The following is a 21,505-nucleotide window of genomic DNA, read 5'->3' on the forward strand; positions in this document are numbered from 1 at the left end:
TCGTGTCCTATGTTTGGATCAGATCACCAGCAGGATTAGATCTAGAATCGAACCTTTCGATAGCAAAAAATGCCATCGAGGTTACTATTTTGAATCTATATAGGGAATTATGACCTAAGCTGCCGCCAATGATGGCCGCATACTTCAACTCTAGTACGTCATCGAAAGTCCTCCACCGATCCTAAATCCGACTGTGATCGGCTAGGACCCAACGCAGGATTCACATGCAACTGATTTGTTCGGTGTCGTCCAGGTGACCTCTGCGGGTTGTACGAGTAGTTTGTGCTTTAAAATGTTCCAATAATCATCTTGACAGGCCTCACTATGGCTATTTTATTACAGCAGTCAAGAATGCTAATGCAGATCGTGGGATCGGACTATGAAACGTGGCTGGTTGGGAAGACTTGATCCTTTTTTTTTTTTCCCTCAAGAACAAACCATCTACTTCCACTGTCATCAAATGCTCTCCTTGAAGTTGATTTCCTGAGGGACACTGCTACGTACTCGTTAACTCGGTTTCAAGCAGTGGACGACAGACGCCATCTTGTCTTGATGATTTCCCACTATTAACCAATCACCATGCAAGGGGCGTGGGATCATTCCTAGCCAGTCAATTCCTCCCCGGACGACTTAATTGATGTTCTACGGAGAATTACTGACGTTTTCCTTGCTGCATGCAGTTTGTTTGTTGTTGGCTGTCGTGTATGTAAACAAACCGATTTCGCAATATGAGTCTCTTCAGGAACGGGGTTACATGCAATCAACGCGAAGCGAGCTTTGAGATCCGAAGCTTCAGCAGAGCCACGAAGCCACGATCTTGCTGGTAACCTTAGGCCGTTTCGGAAGGATCCTGGCAAATTGAGCAATCACGATAGCGATATTTGTCAATGACGTGGAGAGGGATTTATTTCATGCAAAGCGCGCATGATGCATATGCGGATAATCGTAGGTTCAAAAGCGGTTTCCACTCAATCTTCAGGCCAATATGGGCACTCCATCCCAGGAGCTGGCGAGATGTTTGATCCATGGAACAGTAACCGACCTAACCATACTAGGGAGTGGTAAACAATCCTAGCCGCCATGGGACGAGCTCAGTGCGGCTCAACTGCCAGTTTTCTTGGTTATTTTTCTCAGGTACGATCTGAAAGCCTCCACAAGCAACTCGACCGAGTCACCAAAAATGAGCAATGATTCGCTGCAGAGGGCCAACGGAGAAGGGAAGCACGAAGTGCTGTGCCGCCGTGGCAGAACTTGGAATCCCTAGTTGTTTCGGAGCCCTGCGGCAACAATTGCCTCCCCGCCCCGTCGAGCATTCCTGGATCGTCAAGCTCAAACAGCATGATTCATTCCGTACTCTATTCGAATTAACCCCAAACCTACTCGTAATCAGGGTTTTGCGGGAAGAGGGCTGGAATTGAGGGCATGCGAGATGGAGATCTCGATGGCGGAGGATATTGTCGATAGCCCGGGGGCCGGGCGAGACCCGTGACAAGGAGCTGTGACAAACAATTGAGAAATGGCTGTGATTCGTGGACGCGATCAGCCAATCAAACGCACGGATCACATTTGGTGGGAGGATCGGTCTAGCCATTTATAGTCTAGCGTTGTTTTCTTGGATCCTCGATCTTTCAGCCCTACACAAATGCTCGTATTTCTTCGTGGGGAAGGTAAGGACTCGAGGGCTTACGCGCCCGGGGCATCCTTTGATCCTGCCGCTCCTTAACTGTTTGGGGGTTATGAAGCAGGGCACCATTCCGAGTATTCGTGACTGCTAGGTGATCGTATATACCTGACAATCCAGATCCCGTGGCTGGTACCTCCCATAGGAGTTAGTTGCCCATCTACCATGGCCGATCGGACGCCAGGGCGAGCAGAACTATCGATCACTGTTGACAAGATTGGAATTTCCATGCTGATCCTGGATCCAGGAGGGCATTCAATCTCAGCGAAAAACTGAGCAACCTACACCGCATATACGCACACCGACCACAAATTTCTTGTCGGGAAAGAGTAACTACTCCGTATGGCACGTCAAATGATCGAATCTCTGATAACCTTAAGCCGTGGGGATACTCGAGCTGGAGCAGAGCAATGCTCCGCCTCGGTCGGCCCGCCAAAGTTTGCATTGAACCAAGGTTCCTGTGTTGAGGACTGACAGCAGGACTATAGAGCAGATAAGTAAACAAGTTGGAATTAGCATAAACAGGGTTGCCCCGTAGTCACTCCGTCCTTTTGAGGAAAAAGGAAAAAGAAACGAGCAAGGGTCGCTAGTCTTCTGTAACTTTGTGATTTCGGTGATGGCCGGCCGGCTTACCTTCTTGTTGTTGTCGCTGATCCCGGATTAGTCAGATAACTTAATAACTTAGGTAGGTACGGCTGATCGGGCCCTGGTGTGTTGTTTCTTCCCGCCGCGCAGGAAGCTCTACTTCTGCTATTCACGACCACCGCTATTATCATTGCTCACCCGATCCCTTCTTTTTCTCTAGAGAATCGCGTGGCAGCCTCATAATGACCTGTCTTTAATTCCGTCCTCTTTCCGATCGACGCTTCCAATCTCTTCCACTGCGCCCACGAATCCTCCGTCCTACTCCGCGTGCACCTGCGGCCGCCAATCACAACACGACACCCTATTCTCCGAAGCCCTGGACGTTCCCAAGTTTTTCATTGTGTCGGTGCTGGGACTAGATGGCACCGTAGCCTCTAGCAAAGCCCGTGGACCTCGTCGCCGCCGCAGCCACCATGAGGAGGACCGCCCGTGGGCGTCGTTGAGACTGGATCGACCATAAGAGCGTGACGTGCGTCTTGGGCTTCCTACCCGTCATGGAGCATATCTCCACAGTAAGTGCGCTCCTTCTCTCCAGCGTTCCTGCCTTCTAGATACGATTTGGCTTCTCTCCACATGCTCCTTCCTCTGCCTCGATTCTCCTCCAACTCGCGCCCAATTCTGGCAACCGCCCTCCTTCCTCGGGAGCACCTCTCGCTGACGTAAGGCTTGGTGCAGTTGTGTGCCCTCAGCACCGTCGGCATTGCCGCGTCGGGGTTTGCTCTGGCCCGGCCAGACAATCGCTCGCGCTCTGTTTCTAGCGCGGCTCGCCGAAGCACCGCCTCCCATGGTCTCCCTCCCCTGTCCATCAGCTCCTCCCGCTTCGGAGACACCCAGTCAGAGCTGCCCACGCCAACCTCGGCCGCGGGATCCAGTGTCCTGAGCACGGGCTTGTCTCAGTCCGGGATTGCAGAACGGCGTAGGGACCGGCGTCGACGGCGGGCGTACACAAATCCATCGAACCGGCTGTCCGACTTGTCCAACCAGGAGAGTGCTCCCAGTAGTGGCCGTCCATCCTCTTCGTGGCGGCGGCGGCTCTCCTTCATTTCATCGTCGAACGATCGGCCGCCCTCCCGCGCCCGGCCGACGTCGGCGCATGGTATTCTTTCATCCGCGGAGACAGCCGTCAAGTCTTCGAACAAGCTGGTGAAACGGGCGACCTCACAGCATGGTAACGTGCCTTTTGGTGGCAATCGCCCACGAACCATGTCGACTTTCAGCCTTCGACGCCCGGCCACGAGCTATCAGCGAGACGCGGAGATGGAGCAGCGAGTTGCTGTGGACAGGGACAGGCGCTGGGACATGCCATTGAGCGCAGGCCTGGCGGATACCTACCCGAAGGACGCGGTCTGGCAGCCTTACTTTCGTTCACGGCGCAACTCGGCGACAAGACATACTATTCGGCCGCCGGACCCGTTCTTGTCCCGGCACCCAGTCGACTATCCTACCCTGATGCTCTCTACCTCGATCAATTCTCCAGTTGAAACACCTCTTTATACACCGGCTTCCCTTCCGCCAGAATTCCCGCGATCGTTCCCTTCCAATGATGTCAATCTTGAACAGGCACAGGACTCCCCGTTAACGGACAACCCTTCCTCTCGCACCTCTCACCCCGAACGTACCGGCTTCAATCCGCGTGCGGAATCACTCAGGTCCAATGAGGTCGTAGAGACCCCCCCGGAGAACTTGCGAACCCAGGACAGGCGGCACGCATCAAATCCATTGCCGCCATCGTCGCCAATGTATCCTCCTCGACTTCGGAGAAAGAGAAATTTCAGCGATTCTACGGGGTTACGTCGGCCCCTGACCGCACCAGATGGCGAGCTGGCCCAAATGCTCTCGCAACGTCAGGAGTCAAGTCCGAATGGCCTGGGTCCGGGAATGTTGGGCCACGGACGGACTGCCTTGGTAAATCCGAACAGCAGTCAACAGTCCTCTAATGTGACACCGCCATCCGTCATTCGCTATGCGCGAGTCAAACGGCCATCGGTGACGACGTCGGATCGCGCCTCAACGGCCATGGCTTCAGATGACACGCGCATATTCACGTCCGGTGACGAAGATGACAAGAGCGACTCAGTCTTTGACTCGTTTCGTACGCGCATCAGCTCAAACAGCATTCCAAAACACCGGGGTCCCAAGATTGAGACCATATTCCATGATTTCTTGAACGACGACGATAAATTGAACAAAGATCATGTCGTAGACAGTATCGAATCGGATCAAGATTGGTCTGCGACGCAGGAAACGTCGCGACCATCGACGTCAAGCAGTGACTTTTTCAACGACATCTGCAACACGCAAGGCGACACTTGGTCCGGGAGACAAACGAATGAAGCATCGACACCGTCCGCTCGGCACGTCGGAAAAGACGCTCGTCAGGAAGAACCACTCCCGAGCCCAACACTGTCCGGGTTCGAAGTCGAGGAGAACAATCTTGACGGTCTTAAAACGTCCGAGTCAGCTGCTTCATATGAGCAGAATCTGTCCCGAAAGACATCAAATCTTGGGACCAAACCAAGCGTGTTTGACTGGTCTGAACAGCCTTGGGCAGAACGAGATCGTCCGAACACCCTACAACGGCCGAGCACTGTTGACGGAAAGCAGGCCATGGGATTCCGAAATAACCGAGTAGCCCTTCGGAAAACTCCATCCTCTGTTCATTTGCGTAGTCAGAGCGTTCCGGTTTCGCGAGAGCTTCCGCCACCAACAGACAGCAGGCCTGGATTCGGCACCTGGGGTCTCGGACACAAAGGTGCCACGGAGGACTGGGATGGAGACTTTGAATTTGGCGATTCAGACAGCAATTCCGAGACTGGAGGGGGAACGGGCGAGAAACCGGCAAATATGCGCACTGTCAAAGTGCCACAGGCAATAATGGAAAGACAGGCGAGCGTGCACGGACAGTACGGGCAAGTGCAGGAGCTGACATTGCTGGTGGAGGAACTCCGGCGGCTCCGTTTGCAAGGGAACAAACTGCAGGTGGTGCATGGCCCGTCGTATGAGTTATGGAAGGAGGCGGAGGGGATCGTGAACCTGGCGACATTTGATGAGGACGAAAACATGTCTCCGCTCTCGCCGTCGTCTCGGAGCAGCTTGGAAGAATATTTTGAAACGACGCCGTCGCCACCACAGAAGAATCGGAAACGCGCGGAGAGTGAGGCGCGGCGACCTCCCCTCTCGGTATGGGCAAACCCAGGACAAACTCCCCCTCCTGGGCGTCGAGAGCGCCGGGATTCGTCTGCGAAGGCCAAGTCAGTGCTGGAGACGATTTATCAGCAGCGCGAGTCCGCAAATGGGTACTCGCCGTCCCAGCAGAAGATGGCCTTTGACACCCAGTCCTTGCGAGACCTCGTTATCCGTGCGGGCGTTGTGACGCGCGCATTGAAAGAGGTCATTCGACGAGCAGAGGACGTCAATGTATCTGGCGGTTCGCCGAGTCCCTCTCCTTCACCAGCACCTCGGGATCCTCCGTTTCGTCGAATTTTTGACCAGAACCCCGAGCAGTGACATGACTCTGGATCATGTTCCGGATCCGGATATGATGACGACACGTCTACACCCTCCCTCGTTCTTTTTCTCTTTTCTGTCTGATGTACTTTTCCTTGCGTGCTCTGACGTTTTGGGCCATGGCATAGACGGGGATCAAAAGCTGTGCACGTCCTTCGCAGGAGGTTTGAGGTCAAGCGATTGTCGTTGTCATGAGTTAGAGACTCTTTGCAAGCCTTAAGGTTAACTTTTTCTTGTTTCTGTCGGCTATTGTCACGGGCGAATTCTTTTTGTCTGGCCAGGGCGTATGATGAATGTTTTTTTCCCCAATTGATGGGCTGGAATGGGATGGGATGGATCAGTGTGTTATGAGTATTATCGTCATTCCGTTACCGATAGTTTTTATCAAAGCTACGTGTATCAAAATCGTGGCATTAATGATACAACACGCAAAAGAGGAATCATCGATCGACCGATCCGATCGGCTACGGTTACATGTACCATCTAAGAAATGGACAAATCAACGCCAGAACCAAACCCTGACCCCCAATTCAATCATCACACAGAACACCGCCATTTGCAAAACACGCCCTCTCTCCCATGCATCTCATAGCTCTCCTTTTTTTTGCACGAGAGAAAGAGGGAGAGATCATCGTCCAAGCGGAACATCATGCCGATGCAAATCCTTGGACCATTCCGGGAGAATCCGATCCCGTTCGTAGAGGAAGCCGCAATTATGGCAAAGTGTCTATATATAACCCAGTCTCGTTAGCATTTTATTATCTTATTTTTTCTTTTGAAGAGGACATGACGAACCTTTGGCCCAGCAGGACCATCCCGGACATTCCAAACGGCTGAGCCCCAGACTTGGCAGTTTGAGCAGCGCCAGGATTGGCGTTCCCTATTAAAAAAGAATAGCGTTAGCCGTGTGGATACAAAGGGAAAAGAGAGAGAAAAGGAGGGGAAGGACGTACCAGTCGGTAAGCTGCCCGCCGCCGCCACCGTAGCCCGAAGTATCTGGTGTCCCCCGGGCACCTGGCGTAGCGGCGGACGGGCTGAGACTACGAAGGCGGCGCTTTCGGCGGGTGGTGCGTTGGCCGGCGTGATGGTGGTAATCATCGTCCTGTTGCTGCTGCTGGGCCAAGCCGGCGGTGGAGGAGAAGCGGGCCGTTTCGCGGCGGAGACGACGGATTTGCCGCTCGCGGTCACCCTCACGCTTCTCGATTTCTTCTTTGGATAGAGTTTCGACTTTGGGCTCCCATTCGTCGGCGAGGGTGTCTGGATCGTATCGCCACCCGGCTTCGGCGCCGTTGGCGGCCATGTTGTCGATTTCGGGCCCGTAGGATGATGTGTATGTGCCGCTGGTTACCACCATCGCGCCGCTCTCGCACACCTCTTTCTTGAGCTTAAGCACCGCCTCGTAGATCCCGTGCGCAATTGCGCCGGCCCATTCCCCCGGAAGGCCCAGGTCCGCGCACGTCACCCGCGCAAACTCCTCCGCCACCCCCGGCGGATGCAGCAGCGACCACTCGAACTTGTCCGTGTACAGCTTGTTCTGGAGGTTGATGTTGAGGTTGATGATGCACCGGTACGTGTCATCCGGGTTTAGCGTCGGATCCTCCCCCTCATCATCCACCACGAGCGACGCGTTGGCCACCGTCGTCGCTCCTTGTTGCGGACCTGTTGAGCTTTCTGGCGTGGCAACGGCCGTTGTCGTGGCCGTGGATGTGACCGCCGCCGCCGCTGCTGCTGGAGTTGTCGAGACGGCCCTCGATGTCCTCCCGCCAGTTCCCGCTGCTGATCCCGTCGCTGGTGCTGGACCAGGCTGCTTTCCGTGCGAGCTCTGGAAGAGATCGTGCAGCGCCACACCCGCATATTCCTCCAGCTGCTGGCGGATCTGCGTGCTGATGGCCTGCGCCGTGGCCTGCGCGTTCGGCAGGTCCAGGTCCCGCACGAAAGTAGTCGCAAACTCCTCTGGCGTCGACAACGCCTCGTGCAGGTTCCACAAAAACGTGTCCTTGATGCGATACGCCGGGGCCGGGTCCGGCTTCCGGTACGCCGGGAGTGTCGCATTCACCCCCGGGTCCGTCGCCATTCGGGGCAGCGGGAACGGCTCCGCCGGTTGGTGCGCGGGAACCTCCAGGTCAATCCGGATGGGAATGAGCGTCAGCGGCAATTGCGACTGGATGTACAGCTGTTCGGCACAGCTGGCCGCAGAGCAGGACAGCAAATCAGTACCCCTGGTTCGACGTGGGAGCCCAGAGAAAGAGCCCCCAAGATAAACAAAATACTTACAGTGGTCTGACCAATCGCTTCACCATCCAGTCTCGAAATATCCCTTGAACCTCTACCGGCTTGTCGGTTTCTTTGCCCACTTTCTCTGAGAGCGGTACTCTGTCGGCCGCCGAGTCCTCTCTTCGACTTCGCAGCCCCGTCGGCCGGCGGGGCCCCTCACTATCGTCAAAATCGTCATCGTCAAACCCATCTTCGGCATAATTAATCGCTGTTGTTCCGCGCTTTGTTGTCCGTGTCGCCCCGGGTTGTGTTGGTGGGATGACGGGCGTGAGGAGCGCATTGGAGTATTGGCGTAGTCGGGGTGGGTAGGACGTGATGTAGCCCCGGACGGGCGACATCTTGTCCTCTTTTTTTTTCCGTCGTTCCTCCTGCATGTGTTGAGATTCGCGGGAAATGTCAACGCATCGCTAGCTGGCTCGTAGATCCGTCGCTCATCAACCAGCTTCGGGCTAGTAGCTTTGAAGCCCTGGCGCTGAAGATCACGGCAAACGAAGGTCGCCGTCGCCAGAGAACCCCCACCACCTGGCCCTCAGTCGTGCGTTCGTAATTCCGGATAGTCCGTCTGACTATGAACTTCTCGACACCAACAGAAAAAACGATTTCCACAGGGAAATGCGCTCAGAATTGACGTGATCACGGTTTTTGTCGCGTGTCTTTGCTCTGGTTCGGCCGTGTGCCTATCCCTAGTTTGGATAGTCACGTGATTATAATAGTCTATTTTTCTGACCAATCAACAGCAACACGGAAAAGTCTCCGGCCCCAATTATGTAATTATCTCATTCAGGTCCATCGTCGTCGAGGAGCTCCCCCTTTCTGTCGCCAACGCATTGCTGGAAACATAAAAATAGGTATATAGCCAAAATAAATACACTAACAGTGAGCATTTCCAAAGCGAACAAATGATACGACGCCATTCTTGCCCTGAAGACAATGCGACCACAAAAACAAGAAAGAAAAATTCACGCTGAATGCTTGGGATATCCTGTAATAACCAATAGATCAATCGATGCGTGACGGGATTAAGCAATGCACTCAGTGCAACTATCGTAGCCCAATGACGCTCTGGAAAATCGTCAGAAAGCGATAAGCTCGGGGATAGGGAAAGCGTGCATACCATCTCCAGCGTCCATACTCTCCGAATCCATACCTTGAGCTTGCCCTCAACGCCGGGCACATTCTCCAGCTCGACGCCCTCCCACCAACATCTCCGAGCCGGCTTTCGCCAAAAGAGTAGCAGCTTCTGCGCCATACCCACGGATGCATTGTTGGAGAAATCGCCCCTGATATCTGTCCGGAGCTTGGCTAGTGCCAGGCTGCAAATGACAGCCTTGTTGGGCTCGGGCGCCCGGTGGCCCCATCTATCATCATGGTTGAAGCCACTGGAAAGGAAGTCAGCTATCTTCTGTCCGGTTCTGCTAGGACGAGAACGCACCCAGCGGTGAGCATCTCAATTAGATGCTGCTCTGTGCTACCGGGCTCGTTGCTTTTCCGCAAGCCCGAAAAGATGCCATCTTGCCCGAGGAGGATCTGGCCCGCCGCGCGCTTGACTTTAATCATCTCAGCCTGGTCAATGTCAGGTCGCGGCGGGATGACGTAAAAGTCCAGGTCCTCCCGGAGCACGATGATGCCGGCCCGGTCTTGCAGCATATCCCGCGTCGAGTTCTGCGTCGAGTCGGCAGCATCCAGCTCCGGAGAGCCCGATGGCGACGGCGACGCCGATGGGATTGACTGCGCGACGGCGCGAAAAAAGTCGAGCATGTACTGCAGAGAGTTGGGGTCGTACTACAGAGGTCAGCACAAGGCTTGTGTGGAACAAACGGAATCAATTGACTCACATCTACTGAGTAGACTTCGCCCTCGTGGAAGCCACCCATGTGCCCGTCTGGCAGCAAACCATTCGGGAAGAGCGACAGCAACACAAATTCGGGTAGCGTGAGGAGCTCATCACGGGATAAGGTAAACCGAGTACCTCTGTACATGGTCAGCCTGCATCCTTTCCCGGCACTCATCACGCTCGGAGCTAACTCCGACTCACCTCAGATCAAGGGTGATGTGCGACTCGCCATTCACGTCTGCAAACCGGCCCTGTAAGCATACACAGCTTTCCGGAATGAATGACAGGCGACATACCTCCCAGCGTATTGAGCGGCGCACCGGCCTGCTGGACCTGAGTGATTATGCTGGCGGCACCCCCGGCGGCAGCCATGACGTAGGTGAACGATTCTATCGGACTCGACCCTTCGGTGTACGGGGGCGGTGGTTCTCGGTCGTCCGGAGATTTACCTGACGATTCGCCTTTGCAATCACAGTCAAGCGCGACCTTGGTATCCGCAACAACGGGGGGAGTGGGGAGCTGCTCCGGATCGTTGTCGTCAACAGCAGCAGTGGTCTCGGTCACCGCCGCCTTGAAGCGGTTGGCAGGGGGTTCCGGAGCGGAGGACTCGTAGATTGACGAGAATGGCGGCGGACCGGGAGAGGAAGCGCGGGAGGAGGAAGGAGAGGAGGCGGAGGCGGCGGCGGCAACCTCGAAGGAAGGAGGCTGGGGCGGCGGAACGTCGTAGGAGCAGGAGTCCTCCGCGTTAGGAGCAAGGGGCGCCGTGGGAGGCGTGCCCACGCGATAGGTCGGAGGCGTCGTCACGGCGGAGATTTAGGCTAATGATGGGATCATGGAGTTTTGGGGGGGATTGGGGTTGTGATTTGCGCGCGCGTCGATCAGGACGAGTTAGGGTTTGGTCCTGCTTTCCAGGAGATTCTCTCCGTAGCCAATTTAGTTCAGACTGATCAATCAGGGCGACAGCCACGAGGCAGAGGATGCACTAAATCAGGGCGTGCGGCCAGAGATGTGATCAATTTGGTCGGGCATCTGGACCAGCTGGTGATGCTACTCGGGCGTTGGCGTGTGACAGTATAACTAGGACTTCTATAACCTGGGGTAAATATCAGTTATACTATATATGCGCACCTCTCAGCTGATCAGGTCACTCGGTTGCATCATCCACTTCAATTCAGATGAACATGAAACATGCATTCTATCTTTCAGTCATGATTTCTAGCGCCTCTAAATATCTCAATGCTTACGCCATGAAGTGCATACCCCCGGATTCCAAGAACCATCCCAATTATCACATCACTCTCGACATCTTCCTCCGTTCATTCCGCAGCTCCAATGGCTCCTAAATGTAATTAATTCATTTGATATCAGCTGAGTCTGCCCCAAAATATGATACTCAACGTACCGAACTAGCTCTCTTCCGGCTTCCAAGCAGCCCTTCTCTCAGCATCTGCTGCTTGTCATCGGAAGAAGTCCGCACCCGCGGCGCCGCGCAGACAACATTTCCTGACCCTCGGACTCGGATGCCTGCATCCACGTCCAATTGCACCATTTGTACGAGGTTGTCCGTCGCGCGAGATTCATTATTATTATTGAGTCGTGGCAGTGCATCTCGGAGTGCATCGTTAATGAGCCCCGCGAAGAACCCGTAGCGTGTGCGTTGGAAGGCGTGTAGGTGATTGAATGCCTGCGCTGCGGATGTATTATGATTATTGCTATGCTTATTGTCGCTTCTCTTTTCGCCCGCTGTCTGCGGGGATGGATTATTACCGCTGCTTTCAGCGGTGTTAACTGGTGGAATGGTAATTACGTTCCGATCACCGATGATGCTGATTGAGGCGTCAATCTGAATGGTGATGGGGGCGTCTGTGCTGGCGGAGTCTTCGCAAGCACAGCATTCGTCATCGTCGTCGACGTCGATATTAATGTTGGTGTCCTGTGCTCTTGGGATGAATGACGGCTGTGTGGCTGTTCTTATATTCGCGGCTCTTGTTGGCATCAAGGCGTGCAACGGCCGCGCAGGCCCGGATCCGCGCCGTTGGCGCTGAAGCTCCTGGAGGAGCAGGATGAACTTCTGATTGGGATGCGACGGGGGATCGGATGGTGGACGCATTCTGATCTCTGACACCAAAACGAGGCAATAATCGCACAGATGTAGGCTGTACAGCAGCGCTGACACAGGTCTAAGGAGCTTACAAGGACTGAAGGAGCAGCGGTACTTCTCTTATATAGGCTATGTACACATGTGCCAATGGCTCTATAATATTATCACAGATTCCATTCTCTCAATAGAGCGTGATGGCATGAACAGCCCAGCATCTCTGCCCTCTTTCATTGATTGAATAATCACCCAATCTCAATAAGCCCAACATTCCCGCTGCGCATTATGTGCAACTTTCAGCCGCAACGCAATTCCTGCAGCGAAAGAATTTTCCCTCCCGAAACTTCCCCCATTGTCATCTTGAACATGAATTGCTGCATTCGGAAGCGCGTCTGCGGAGACAATAGCGAGCACAAGGCTGAATGGGCAATTAATTCCACTGGCGGGCATCAATAGGCTTGCATGAATAAGGTGAATCGAGTCACGTGAATATATGTACACATCCTGAGGTTCTGATTCGGAGGTGGCGGTTGGCAAGCGTGGATTCTATAGACGGCCTATTGACAAGTCCAAGTATGTATATCAATGGCCTATGTGCATCTATTAGGTTATCAATCTGGACAGGAGACCCCGCCACCGTCACCACTCACCCTCCAGTCAGTCATGATGGCGTCCCGGGTACCCCCGTCCACCGGGATGCAGCGGCTGCGGAGTCTACCGTAGTCAGCTGAACCGTCTATCGAACACTACGGCCATCTGACAGGTAAAAAAAAAGAAAGAAAACGAAATCGTTCACCCGTAGAGTTTCTACTGGGGACTGACTTCACGAAATTCATCGCCTTCGAGCTGCACCTCTCGATCGCGGATCCGGCGCATGAGAGCAAGAAATTGGCTTTCCTTGAACTTTTGGCTCTGGTCGTGGCTGACGCTGTCGAGGAGTTGCCCCGCCGTGCGTGCCAACTCATCCGGGTCATCCCGCCGAGGCTTGCCGTCTTCGGTCTTGTTGTCGATCAGGTCGGAGCCGATCCGAATCTGCTCTGCGGCTGAGGGCCGTCTTTGCGTGGCGTCTGTGCTGCGCTCTTTGACTTCACTTGTTTCCTCTTCCGGTTGGCTTTGAGTTCGTTCTTGTGTTTCCATCTGCCGCTTCATCTCTTGCTCGGCTTGATTGAAAGCTGCCTCAAATGCGGATTCGTCGAATGTTTCTGGCTTCGTCTGAGGCTTGTTCTGGAGGGCATTTTGCCCAGTCGGCGCCATCCCAAGTGGCGTTTGGTAATTAAGCTGAGATGATGGAAAGGCTCGATTGATGTGCTGAAACCGTTGTTGTGCTTGTTGTTGCTGTGAAATCATTTTCTCTTGCCGAAGAAACTCACTCTGCCAACCTTGACTTGCTGCTGGCTGGAACTGTTGCTGCGGCATGGGTGCCGGCCCAGATAATTGTAGTTTCTGAAAGTCGGCTGCCCAGTCGGCGGCGTTGGCGGAGAATGGTTGTTGAGGTGCATGACTGGGGGCCATGAAAGGGCCAGGCTGTTGGAATTCGGGATGCGATTGATTCGTAAAGCCATGCTCGAATGCTTCGAATTCTGCATCCAACGCGCCTGCATTGGGATTTTGTGATCGGAAGCCCTGAATACCGTCAGTATGAATCCATCCTGATCAGCGGCCGCACGCACCTGAGCCGGAGACTGGCGGTTCACCAGCCGGTCCTGTTGAAGCGTCCGATCGGCAGAGGTGTGCTTTTGGAGGTTTTGGAGAGGATTCGATGGACCGCAGACGGCGTCAGCCATGATGAGTGTCTTTCGATGTTGTGGCGAAGTTCTCGACAGCAAAAACCAGGCTCGTGTATATATATAGACCGAAAAACTCTATCCAAAATGCGACAGACTCGAAGACAAAAAGAACGAAATCGTAGCCAAAGATGGAGATCAAATGCGATTTTACAGTATTTGAACCGAGGTCTCCAACTTTCCGCGGGGGAAATCGATAAGATAATCAACGTGATTGTTGCCTGAAGTGTAAGGCATAAAATTACCCAATCAGGACCCAGTCTTGGCACCGATAGCTGCTTTTGGGTGAGCTGTCCTAAGTCTAGACACCGCAGCACTCGTAACGACGACTCTCAAGCGGAGGAATCAATTGGAGAGTCGCGTGAGTGTTTTGACACCAGACTGAATATTTTTATAAATTCGCAATCATGGTATGTTTGCTGTTGCCTCCTCTGCAGACACGCTAACTTTTCAACCAGGCGCAAGTTATCTCCAACTCCGGCCATGATGACATGATCGTAGGTCAATCAGCACCTTTGCGCGGGACGCTCGCTAATAACGAAATATCCAGCACGATGCGAGCCTGGATTACTACGGCCGACGGCTCGCGACCTGTTCCTCGGACAAGACAATCAAGATCTTCGAGATCGAAGGAGAATCGCATCGACTTGTCGAGACATTAAAGGGGTATATCACCACTTCAACAGCAGACGAGGATGCGATAGTGGGAATGAACGCATAACTGATTTGGCTTGCAGTCACGAAGGGGCAGTATGGTGTGTTGCATGGGTATGGCCGGTGATGGCGGGACTCTTTTTTCTCCAACATAGCTAATTTCTGGCGCAATGTTTTATAGGCACACCCGAAATTCGGCACGATCCTCGCATCCTCGTCCTACGATGGCAAAGTCCTGATCTGGCGGGAGCAATCCTCCGGCGCGCCGACCGTCTCGGGCAGCTCGTGGAGCAAGGTCTTTGACTTTTCGCTGCACACCGCGTCCGTCAATGTGGTGTCGTGGGCGCCGCACGAGAGCGGCTGTCTGCTCGCCTGCGCCTCGTCGGACGGCAATGTCAGCGTGCTCGAGTTCCGCGATAACAGCTGGACGCACCAGCTCTTCCACGCGCATGGCATGGGTGTCAACGCCGTCAGCTGGGCGCCTGCCGCTGCGCCGGGTAGCCTTGTCAGCGCGACACCGGGACAAGGTCAACAGCGGAAGTTTGTCACGGGAGGAAGCGATAATCTCGTCAAGATTTGGGAATTCAGGTACGCCCCTTCCATTTCCTAACTGAGAAGAGATAATAACTAAAAACCATATAGCCAAGAATCCAAAACCTACAACCTCGTGCAAACCCTCGAAGGCCACACGGACTGGGTTCGCGACGTAGCGTGGTCGCCCAGCATCCTGTCCAAATCGTACATTGCGTCCGCGTCACAGGACAAGACGGTGCGCATCTGGACGTCGGACGCCGCCACACCGGGCCAGTGGAATAGCACGGTACTTGAGTTTGACGCCGTCGTCTGGCGCGTCAGCTGGAGTCTGAGCGGCAATATCCTGGCTGTCAGCGGCGCCGATAACAAGGTCACTCTTTGGAAGGAGAACCTCAAGGGGCAGTGGGAGAAGGTCAAGGATATCGAGGAATGAATGACACCCCGTGTATGATCTGTTTCTTTCTCATTCGTCTAATACAAATTTCTCTACGTGTTCTAGAATATAAATAAATCGATTCAAAAAAAAAAAAGCCAACAACGCCTACAAATACGACTACGACTATCCAAAAAGCAAATGTCACCTCCTGTTCTCCCGCTCTCGCCTCCGCCGCAGACTCTCCTCGACACCCCATCCATCGCTCAGCAAGCCCTTGACATCCTCCAAGCCCATCCCGCTCATTTCTGGGTAGATGAAATAGATGCACACCCAACCAGCCGCGCAGACTGCAGCGTACGAGACAAACGTCCATCCGGGAGACAACCACTCCATCATCGGCAGGAACGTCAGCCCAACGATGAAGTTGGATCCCCAATTGGTCGCCGTTGCAAACGCCGAGCCCAATGAGCGGACCGACAGCGGGAACAGCTCCGACTGCTGCCACGGTACGTTGCCGAGACCTGTTGCGTACGCGGCCACGTAGAGCGTCATCGAGATGAGGATGACGATGGGCATGGACGAGTTGGCAGCAGGGTCGTCGTTGCCATCGCCGCTGCCGCTGTCATCATCGGCACGACGGCCGATCTGAGGCGAGCCCGAAGGAATCTTTTCCAAACGGAAAAATGCCAGCGAGCAGCACATCAACGCAAGGACCATGAACGGAACCGAGTACAGCAGGATCCGGCGCCGCCCGACGCGGTCAATGATAGAGAACGCGAGCAGCGTGAAGGCGAAGTTTGTCACAGCTACAGTCAGCGAGGTCAGTGTCGGCGATGAGAAGTGTAGCGATGCAAAGATTGTCGCCGAAAAGTACATCAAACTGTTGAACCCGCAAAGTTGCTGTAAACCTTGCAGCATCATGGCGATGATCAGAGCGCGCCGATTGCCGCCCACGCGCAGGAGCTCGGACAGCGTGTGCCACGAGCGCTGGTACCATGTTTCATCCAACTTGGTACCCATCTCCTCGCTTTCCTCGGCCACCTCGCGCTCGATATCCCGCAGAACCATCTTGGCGCGCTGCTCCGCGCGCCGGTTACCGCCAAAGATACGGACCAAGACGGCTTTGGCCTCATCAGCACGGTCGGCCCGAACGAGCCAGCGGGCAGACTCGGGCAGAAAGAGGAGGATGCCCAGCTGAAACACCGTGGGCACCGTCCCCAGCCCGACCATCCATCTCCATCCTCCCGGCATGGCTGAGAACAGCCAGCCAATCACGTAGGCAACAACTTGACCGCCGGTGATGAACAGAGCAAGGATGGTGACCAGCCTTCCTCGGATTTCGGAGGGGGCCAGTTCTGAGATGTATCTGGTGTTGTCAACAGGTCATTCTAGCAGTAAAAGGTCTCGGAAGAGCACATACAGCGGAGACACCATGCTAGCCGCACCCACCGCTAGACCGACAGCACTCCGGCCGGCGATCATACCGGCGACGGTGGAGGTGTAGGCCATCAGCAAGGAGCCAAAGGCGAACAGGCCGTCTGCGACGATAATCACATGTTTGCGACCAATACGATCAGCCAGAACGCCGGCCAAAGGGCTTGCAATAAGTCCAAACAGGCTGGTGCATGAGGTAATCAGGCTCTTGTCCAAGGTGGTCAGAGGGCGGTTGGAGAGGTCGGAGCCGATGGAAACGAGGGTCGCAGAGATGACGCCGGTGCTTTGGACGGGTTTCAAAGTTAGCACACAGGAGAGCACTCACAGCAAAATATCCAAAGCGTTTCTGCTCACTCGTATCCAAAAAGCAGACCGCTGAGACCGGCGGTGAAGGTCAGCGACCAGACGAACAGGGAGCCATGAGAGGGCTCGGGGGCTTCGATTTCCTCCTGGAACTCGGCAGACTCTCTGAGAAGGGGAGCCTCGACGGCAGCACGGTCATCAGACGCGTGAGCCATGGCGTGGGAGCTGGTGTTGAGGGTGAGCCACGGCCATGGACAAGGATTAAGAATAAAGTATGGGATGGCTGATTCTTAGCCAAACTGGGTAATCTTGAAGCTAGAAATCCGGGGAAGCAAATCCGGGCCTATCACGGGATTCGTGATTATGTCATATGATCTTACCGTATGCGGAAATTACCCTAAGTAGAAACTATGGCTACATTCGGCTGTTCCAGGGATTCTTCAGGTACTGGGAAAAGCTTAGATGGAGGAATGGAGATTGAGTATTTTGTGAATTGCCCAGCCAGAAATTCGCCGAAAGCTATAAAGGAGCAAACTGCAGAGTTGATATAAGACCGCCGATTGAATCGTGCCGACTGATCGCTCCCAATGCCTGCAATCGACCATGCCCAGGTCCAGCCCCATTCTACGGGCTAGACGACAGCGCGTCCATGTACTGCGCATCCTGATGGTGGCGTTCTTTGTGCTGCTCATTGACTACACGCGCGTCCATCATGAACTTTCCCATGCCGCATCATTCCGCCGCGAACCCTCATCTCCAGCGAAGACGAACGCAGACCGAATCTTCATAGCCAGCACCCATTGGAACAACGCTGCCATCCTGCGCTCCCACTGGAACGCTGCGATTCTCAACCTCACAAGCGTGCTGGGTCCTGATCGCGTCTTCGTGTCCGTCTACGAAAGCGGCAGTTGGGACGGCAGCAAGGGGGCGTTGCGGGAGCTCGACGCCGAGCTAGAGCAGCGGGGCATTCCGCGCCGGATCGTGCTGGACAAGACTACACATGAAGATGAGATCTCACGGCCCCCGGCAGGTACTGGGGAAGGATGGATCGACACGCCGCGAGGGAAGCGAGAGCTGCGCCGGATCCCGTTCCTGTCCAGACAGCGGAATTTGAGTCTCCAGCCGCTGGAACGGCTGGAGCAGCGATTTGATCGGATTCTATTTTTGAATGATGTGGTATTTACTGTATGATCAGTGTAGAGTCTCCTAAACTCGCTGGTAGGCCTTCGGGAGGCTAACATTCCGACACCGAACAGAACGAGGACTTTTTTGAACTCCTCGCAACAAACAATGGCGAATACGCCGCCGCATGCGCGCTTGACTTTGCGCACCCACCGCTGTTCTATGATACTTTTGCCTTGCGCGACAGCGAAGGCCACGAAGCAGTAATGCAGACATGGCCATACTTTCGGGGACGGCAGTCTCGAGAGGCGCTGCAGCGCGGGGAGGACGTTCCGGTGGCGAGCTGCTGGAATGGGATGGGTGAGTACCTGTCTCCAACCTACCCCGGGAAAAAAAAAAAAAAACGAGGAGCTAACTCGGCAGTGATCATGGATGCCGCCCCATTCTACGACGAAGCGCACCCGCTGCGCTTCCGTGGCATTGCGGACAGCCTGGCCACACGGCACGTCGAAGGATCAGAATGCTGCCTAATCCACGCGGACAACCCTGTCAGCGCGCAAAAGGGAGTATGGCTGAACCCGCGAGTACGCGTGGGCTACAGCGGGGAGGCCTACGAGGCGGTACATAACAAGCAAGAAGGGTCGTACTACAGCGTCTGGGAGAACCGCCTCCGACGATGGTTCACGACAGACCGGGTCAAGGTCTGGCGCATCCTGCAGCGGGTGCACGCATGGGAGGCGGAGGACCCGACAGGATCACGCGGGGAGAATGGCGAGTTCTGCCTGATCAATGAAATGCAAGTTCTGGTTGCGCGTGGATGGGCGCATGTTTGAGATTTCTCCTGTAATACTATCTACAGCCGGTCACCGAGCAGCTGTGTACATCGTCATACTCATATCTTGTTGACTGATTACAGAGGCTGCCGCACAGCAGACCTGAACTATACACTCCCACGTCAGCACATCATCCATCACAAACCAGAGAAATGAAATAGAAAAAAAACTTACCGGCACAATCGTCGTCGCCTCCAAATCCCACACCCCTTCCCTGGCATAAACATCCTGCGACAGAAGGTTGCGCACCTCCTCAATACTCTCCGCCTGGTAAATTGCCATACTACCCTTGAAGGCGGGTGTCTCGCCCTCTTCCGGGTGACGGTCATTAAACATTGCACCTGCAAACATCCTCTCTCATCAGAACACACAACAGCTCGTCCAAGAAAAAAAAAAGAGACTAAACCAACCGCCAGCAACAATAGTGCCATTCTCAATCAACGGCTTCAGGTTCGCCAGATGGGTCCTACACACAGTCTGGTCAACACCTAAACTCCATATACTACTACAGAGGAAAGGATACATACGGACGAACCTCCAACCGCTTCTGCAACGCACCAGGCTTATCCGGTATGATAGCAAGAAACTCCTTCTTCTGAGCCATGATTGCAGTCGAGACAAAGGATCGTCTTGGAAAAGAGGAGGAGGGGGAGAAGCGCAGGAATGAAGTGGGATAAAGAGATCGGGATCGGATGAGGTTCAGAGACATAACACTGAGTAAATGCCCTAGAATAAATAATAAATTGCTCTCTGCAAGGAACGGATCCCGTTTCTGTTCCAGTATCCGTGTATCGGCTATAAATACTCGGTTCCCATCGGATGTCAAATTTAGGGCGTGTATTTCTAATACGATGGAGGGAGGATACAGTTCCTGGCCGGAGTTAATCCGGTCTCGTGGGGACAAGGAATGGGAAGGAATTGTGGGGTTAAGGCATCGTGCCGAGGAGGAGGAATTGAGAATCATGAAGAGAAAAAAAAAAAAAAGGTTAATGTACAAGAAAACGAGAAACATATTCATGAACTAGATCTATACGACAATGCCGACATACACACACATCATCATCAACAACCCGGCGCCGGACCAAAATCATACACAACCCAGACAGACTGAAACTGGACCCCGGTCTGTGATATCCAGAAATATCCCATGATCACAAGAGAAAAGAAGATTAGGACATTATTATGTATCATCGAATGAGGTGAGAAAAAAAAAAAAGGAAATCATTCCTTGTCCTTCTCCAGGTTGCCCGGCTTTTCCTCCGTGTCGATGTGCCAAACCACGTAGTTGGGCAACCCAATCACTTGGTAGCCGGCGCGCTTCGCCATCTTGGCAAAGCCTTCTGTTTCGGCTTGGTGCTCGAACGAGTACGCGGGGAAGTTGATGCCTGGACCCATGTCAGTCCTCAAGTATCGTCGAAGGAGAAAACGGCACTCACCTGATCGGTGAACATCCGCCTTGACCAGAATGTTGACGCCGCCAATGCCGTCCAGCTCAATCTCCTCGTCCTTGTTGTTCCGCCAATCGCCCATCTTGGCCATGTACGTGCGTCCCGTGTCGTACTCGGCGTATCCCTCGACCAGAATCTCGTCCGGTGGCAGCGATTCCGCCAGCTTGCGCCCTTGATCCGACTCAATCCACGAGTTGTAGTCGAACCGGCCCTCAATGTCATGCCCATCCACGTATCGGTGGAACCAAATGTCTGCCAGTGTCAGCGATCGTCTCGTAGAGAATCGAATAAGTAAGCCTTACTCGGCACGAGAATATCCTTGTCATGCGCAATAAAGTCCTCGATAATCTTCTTCGGGCAGTCCACAATGTCAACATCCCGCCAGTAGACCCACGAATGCTCAGGCTTCAACGCCGAGTAGAGCAGGTAATTGCGCGCGCGGCCCATGGCCTTGCGGCGCGACGCTTGCACTTCGAACGAGTGTCGCGAGTCGACCGACATATCGAGAGTGACGCCAAAATCCTTCTGGATGATGGTGGCACTGCGGAAGGCGATCTTCTCCTCCACCTGATTCTGCACACGCTTCAATTCCGAGGACAAAACGGCCATCGTGTCGTCCGTCGAGTCGCTGACCAGGAACGCCAGGTCGATCAACTCGTGCGGATAGGTCAGCTCGGACAGGAGATCAAAGTACTTGGGCAGATACGGCGCCGCATCGCGCAAGGGAGTTAGGATCAGCACGCGCTCGCGGTTCTCGATGGCCTTGGTGGTCGACTTGATGGGATTGAGATCGACGGTGCGGATGGTCGACGAATTGACCTCGTAGGGCTCATGATTGTTGATCACCACGGGGGTCTGGAATCTCGAATCCCATTCGGCGATCTCATTGTCGGACATCATCATGGGGGATTTCGGAGGACCGTAGCAATAGAATCTGGCCACCAGTCAACAACTGCTCTCTCTCTCTCTCTCTATCTC

At 54.2% G+C, this 21,505-nt stretch overlaps 9 protein-coding genes across 9 annotated transcripts in view; 3 read left to right on the forward strand and 6 right to left on the reverse strand.

The window, feature by feature from the left end:
• Positions 1 to 2,820: 2,820 nt before the first annotated feature.
• Positions 2,821 to 5,833, forward strand: VTN49DRAFT_2949 (uncharacterized protein; the record flags this gene model as incomplete). Its single annotated transcript, XM_069410730.1, has 2 exons — positions 2,821 to 2,838; positions 3,002 to 5,833. The coding sequence occupies 2 exons, from the start codon at positions 2,821 to 2,823 to the stop codon at positions 5,831 to 5,833; spliced, it is 2,850 nt and encodes a 949-aa protein (XP_069269507.1).
• A 628-nt stretch (positions 5,834 to 6,461) lies between these two features.
• Positions 6,462 to 8,445, reverse strand: VTN49DRAFT_2950 (uncharacterized protein; the record flags this gene model as incomplete). The annotated part of the gene is made up of 4 exons (XM_069410732.1): positions 6,462 to 6,560; positions 6,629 to 6,713; positions 6,787 to 8,019; positions 8,108 to 8,445. 4 exons carry the CDS (start codon positions 8,443 to 8,445, stop codon positions 6,462 to 6,464), a joined length of 1,755 nt encoding a protein of 584 aa, XP_069269508.1.
• A 703-nt stretch (positions 8,446 to 9,148) lies between these two features.
• Positions 9,149 to 12,051, reverse strand: VTN49DRAFT_2951 (uncharacterized protein; the record flags this gene model as incomplete). Its single annotated transcript, XM_069410733.1, has 7 exons — positions 9,149 to 9,169; positions 9,222 to 9,486; positions 9,540 to 9,889; positions 9,943 to 10,078; positions 10,143 to 10,179; positions 10,238 to 10,679; positions 11,344 to 12,051. 7 exons carry the CDS (start codon positions 12,049 to 12,051, stop codon positions 9,149 to 9,151), a joined length of 1,959 nt encoding a protein of 652 aa, XP_069269509.1.
• A 795-nt stretch (positions 12,052 to 12,846) lies between these two features.
• On the reverse strand, positions 12,847 to 13,823 carry VTN49DRAFT_2952 (uncharacterized protein; the record flags this gene model as incomplete). Its single annotated transcript, XM_069410734.1, has 2 exons — positions 12,847 to 13,662; positions 13,710 to 13,823. 2 exons carry the CDS (start codon positions 13,821 to 13,823, stop codon positions 12,847 to 12,849), a joined length of 930 nt encoding a protein of 309 aa, XP_069269510.1.
• A 407-nt stretch (positions 13,824 to 14,230) lies between these two features.
• Positions 14,231 to 15,444, forward strand: VTN49DRAFT_2953 (uncharacterized protein; the record flags this gene model as incomplete). The annotated part of the gene is made up of 6 exons (XM_069410735.1): positions 14,231 to 14,233; positions 14,282 to 14,320; positions 14,374 to 14,489; positions 14,561 to 14,591; positions 14,659 to 15,065; positions 15,120 to 15,444. The coding sequence occupies 6 exons, from the start codon at positions 14,231 to 14,233 to the stop codon at positions 15,442 to 15,444; spliced, it is 921 nt and encodes a 306-aa protein (XP_069269511.1).
• Positions 15,445 to 15,588: 144 nt separating this feature from the next.
• VTN49DRAFT_2954 (uncharacterized protein) lies at positions 15,589 to 17,339 on the reverse strand (the record flags this gene model as incomplete). The annotated part of the gene is made up of 3 exons (XM_069410736.1): positions 15,589 to 16,753; positions 16,808 to 17,104; positions 17,176 to 17,339. The coding sequence occupies 3 exons, from the start codon at positions 17,337 to 17,339 to the stop codon at positions 15,589 to 15,591; spliced, it is 1,626 nt and encodes a 541-aa protein (XP_069269512.1).
• A 388-nt stretch (positions 17,340 to 17,727) lies between these two features.
• On the forward strand, positions 17,728 to 19,079 carry VTN49DRAFT_2955 (uncharacterized protein; the record flags this gene model as incomplete). Its single annotated transcript, XM_069410737.1, has 3 exons — positions 17,728 to 18,309; positions 18,381 to 18,606; positions 18,670 to 19,079. The coding sequence occupies 3 exons, from the start codon at positions 17,728 to 17,730 to the stop codon at positions 19,077 to 19,079; spliced, it is 1,218 nt and encodes a 405-aa protein (XP_069269513.1).
• Positions 19,080 to 19,156: 77 nt separating this feature from the next.
• VTN49DRAFT_2956 (uncharacterized protein) lies at positions 19,157 to 19,683 on the reverse strand (the record flags this gene model as incomplete). Its single annotated transcript, XM_069410738.1, has 4 exons — positions 19,157 to 19,186; positions 19,254 to 19,420; positions 19,490 to 19,545; positions 19,607 to 19,683. The coding sequence occupies 4 exons, from the start codon at positions 19,681 to 19,683 to the stop codon at positions 19,157 to 19,159; spliced, it is 330 nt and encodes a 109-aa protein (XP_069269514.1).
• A 617-nt stretch (positions 19,684 to 20,300) lies between these two features.
• VTN49DRAFT_2957 (uncharacterized protein) overlaps positions 20,301 to 21,505 on the reverse strand; it is a gene marked incomplete at both ends in the record, with an annotated part of 1,794 nt that continues 589 nt past the window's right edge. Inside the window, 3 exons of the mRNA XM_069410739.1 lie at positions 20,301 to 20,464; positions 20,516 to 20,779; positions 20,830 to 21,461. Of these exons, the coding sequence (XP_069269515.1) occupies positions 20,301 to 20,464; positions 20,516 to 20,779; positions 20,830 to 21,461 (1,060 nt within the window). The remainder of the gene's footprint in view (positions 20,465 to 20,515; positions 20,780 to 20,829; positions 21,462 to 21,505) is intronic.

This window comes from Thermomyces lanuginosus (assembly GCF_041956635.1).
Source record: "Thermomyces lanuginosus strain ATCC 200065 unplaced genomic scaffold VTN49scaffold_27, whole genome shotgun sequence".
In the NCBI taxonomy this organism is placed as follows: Eukaryota; Fungi; Ascomycota; class Eurotiomycetes; order Eurotiales; family Trichocomaceae; genus Thermomyces; species Thermomyces lanuginosus.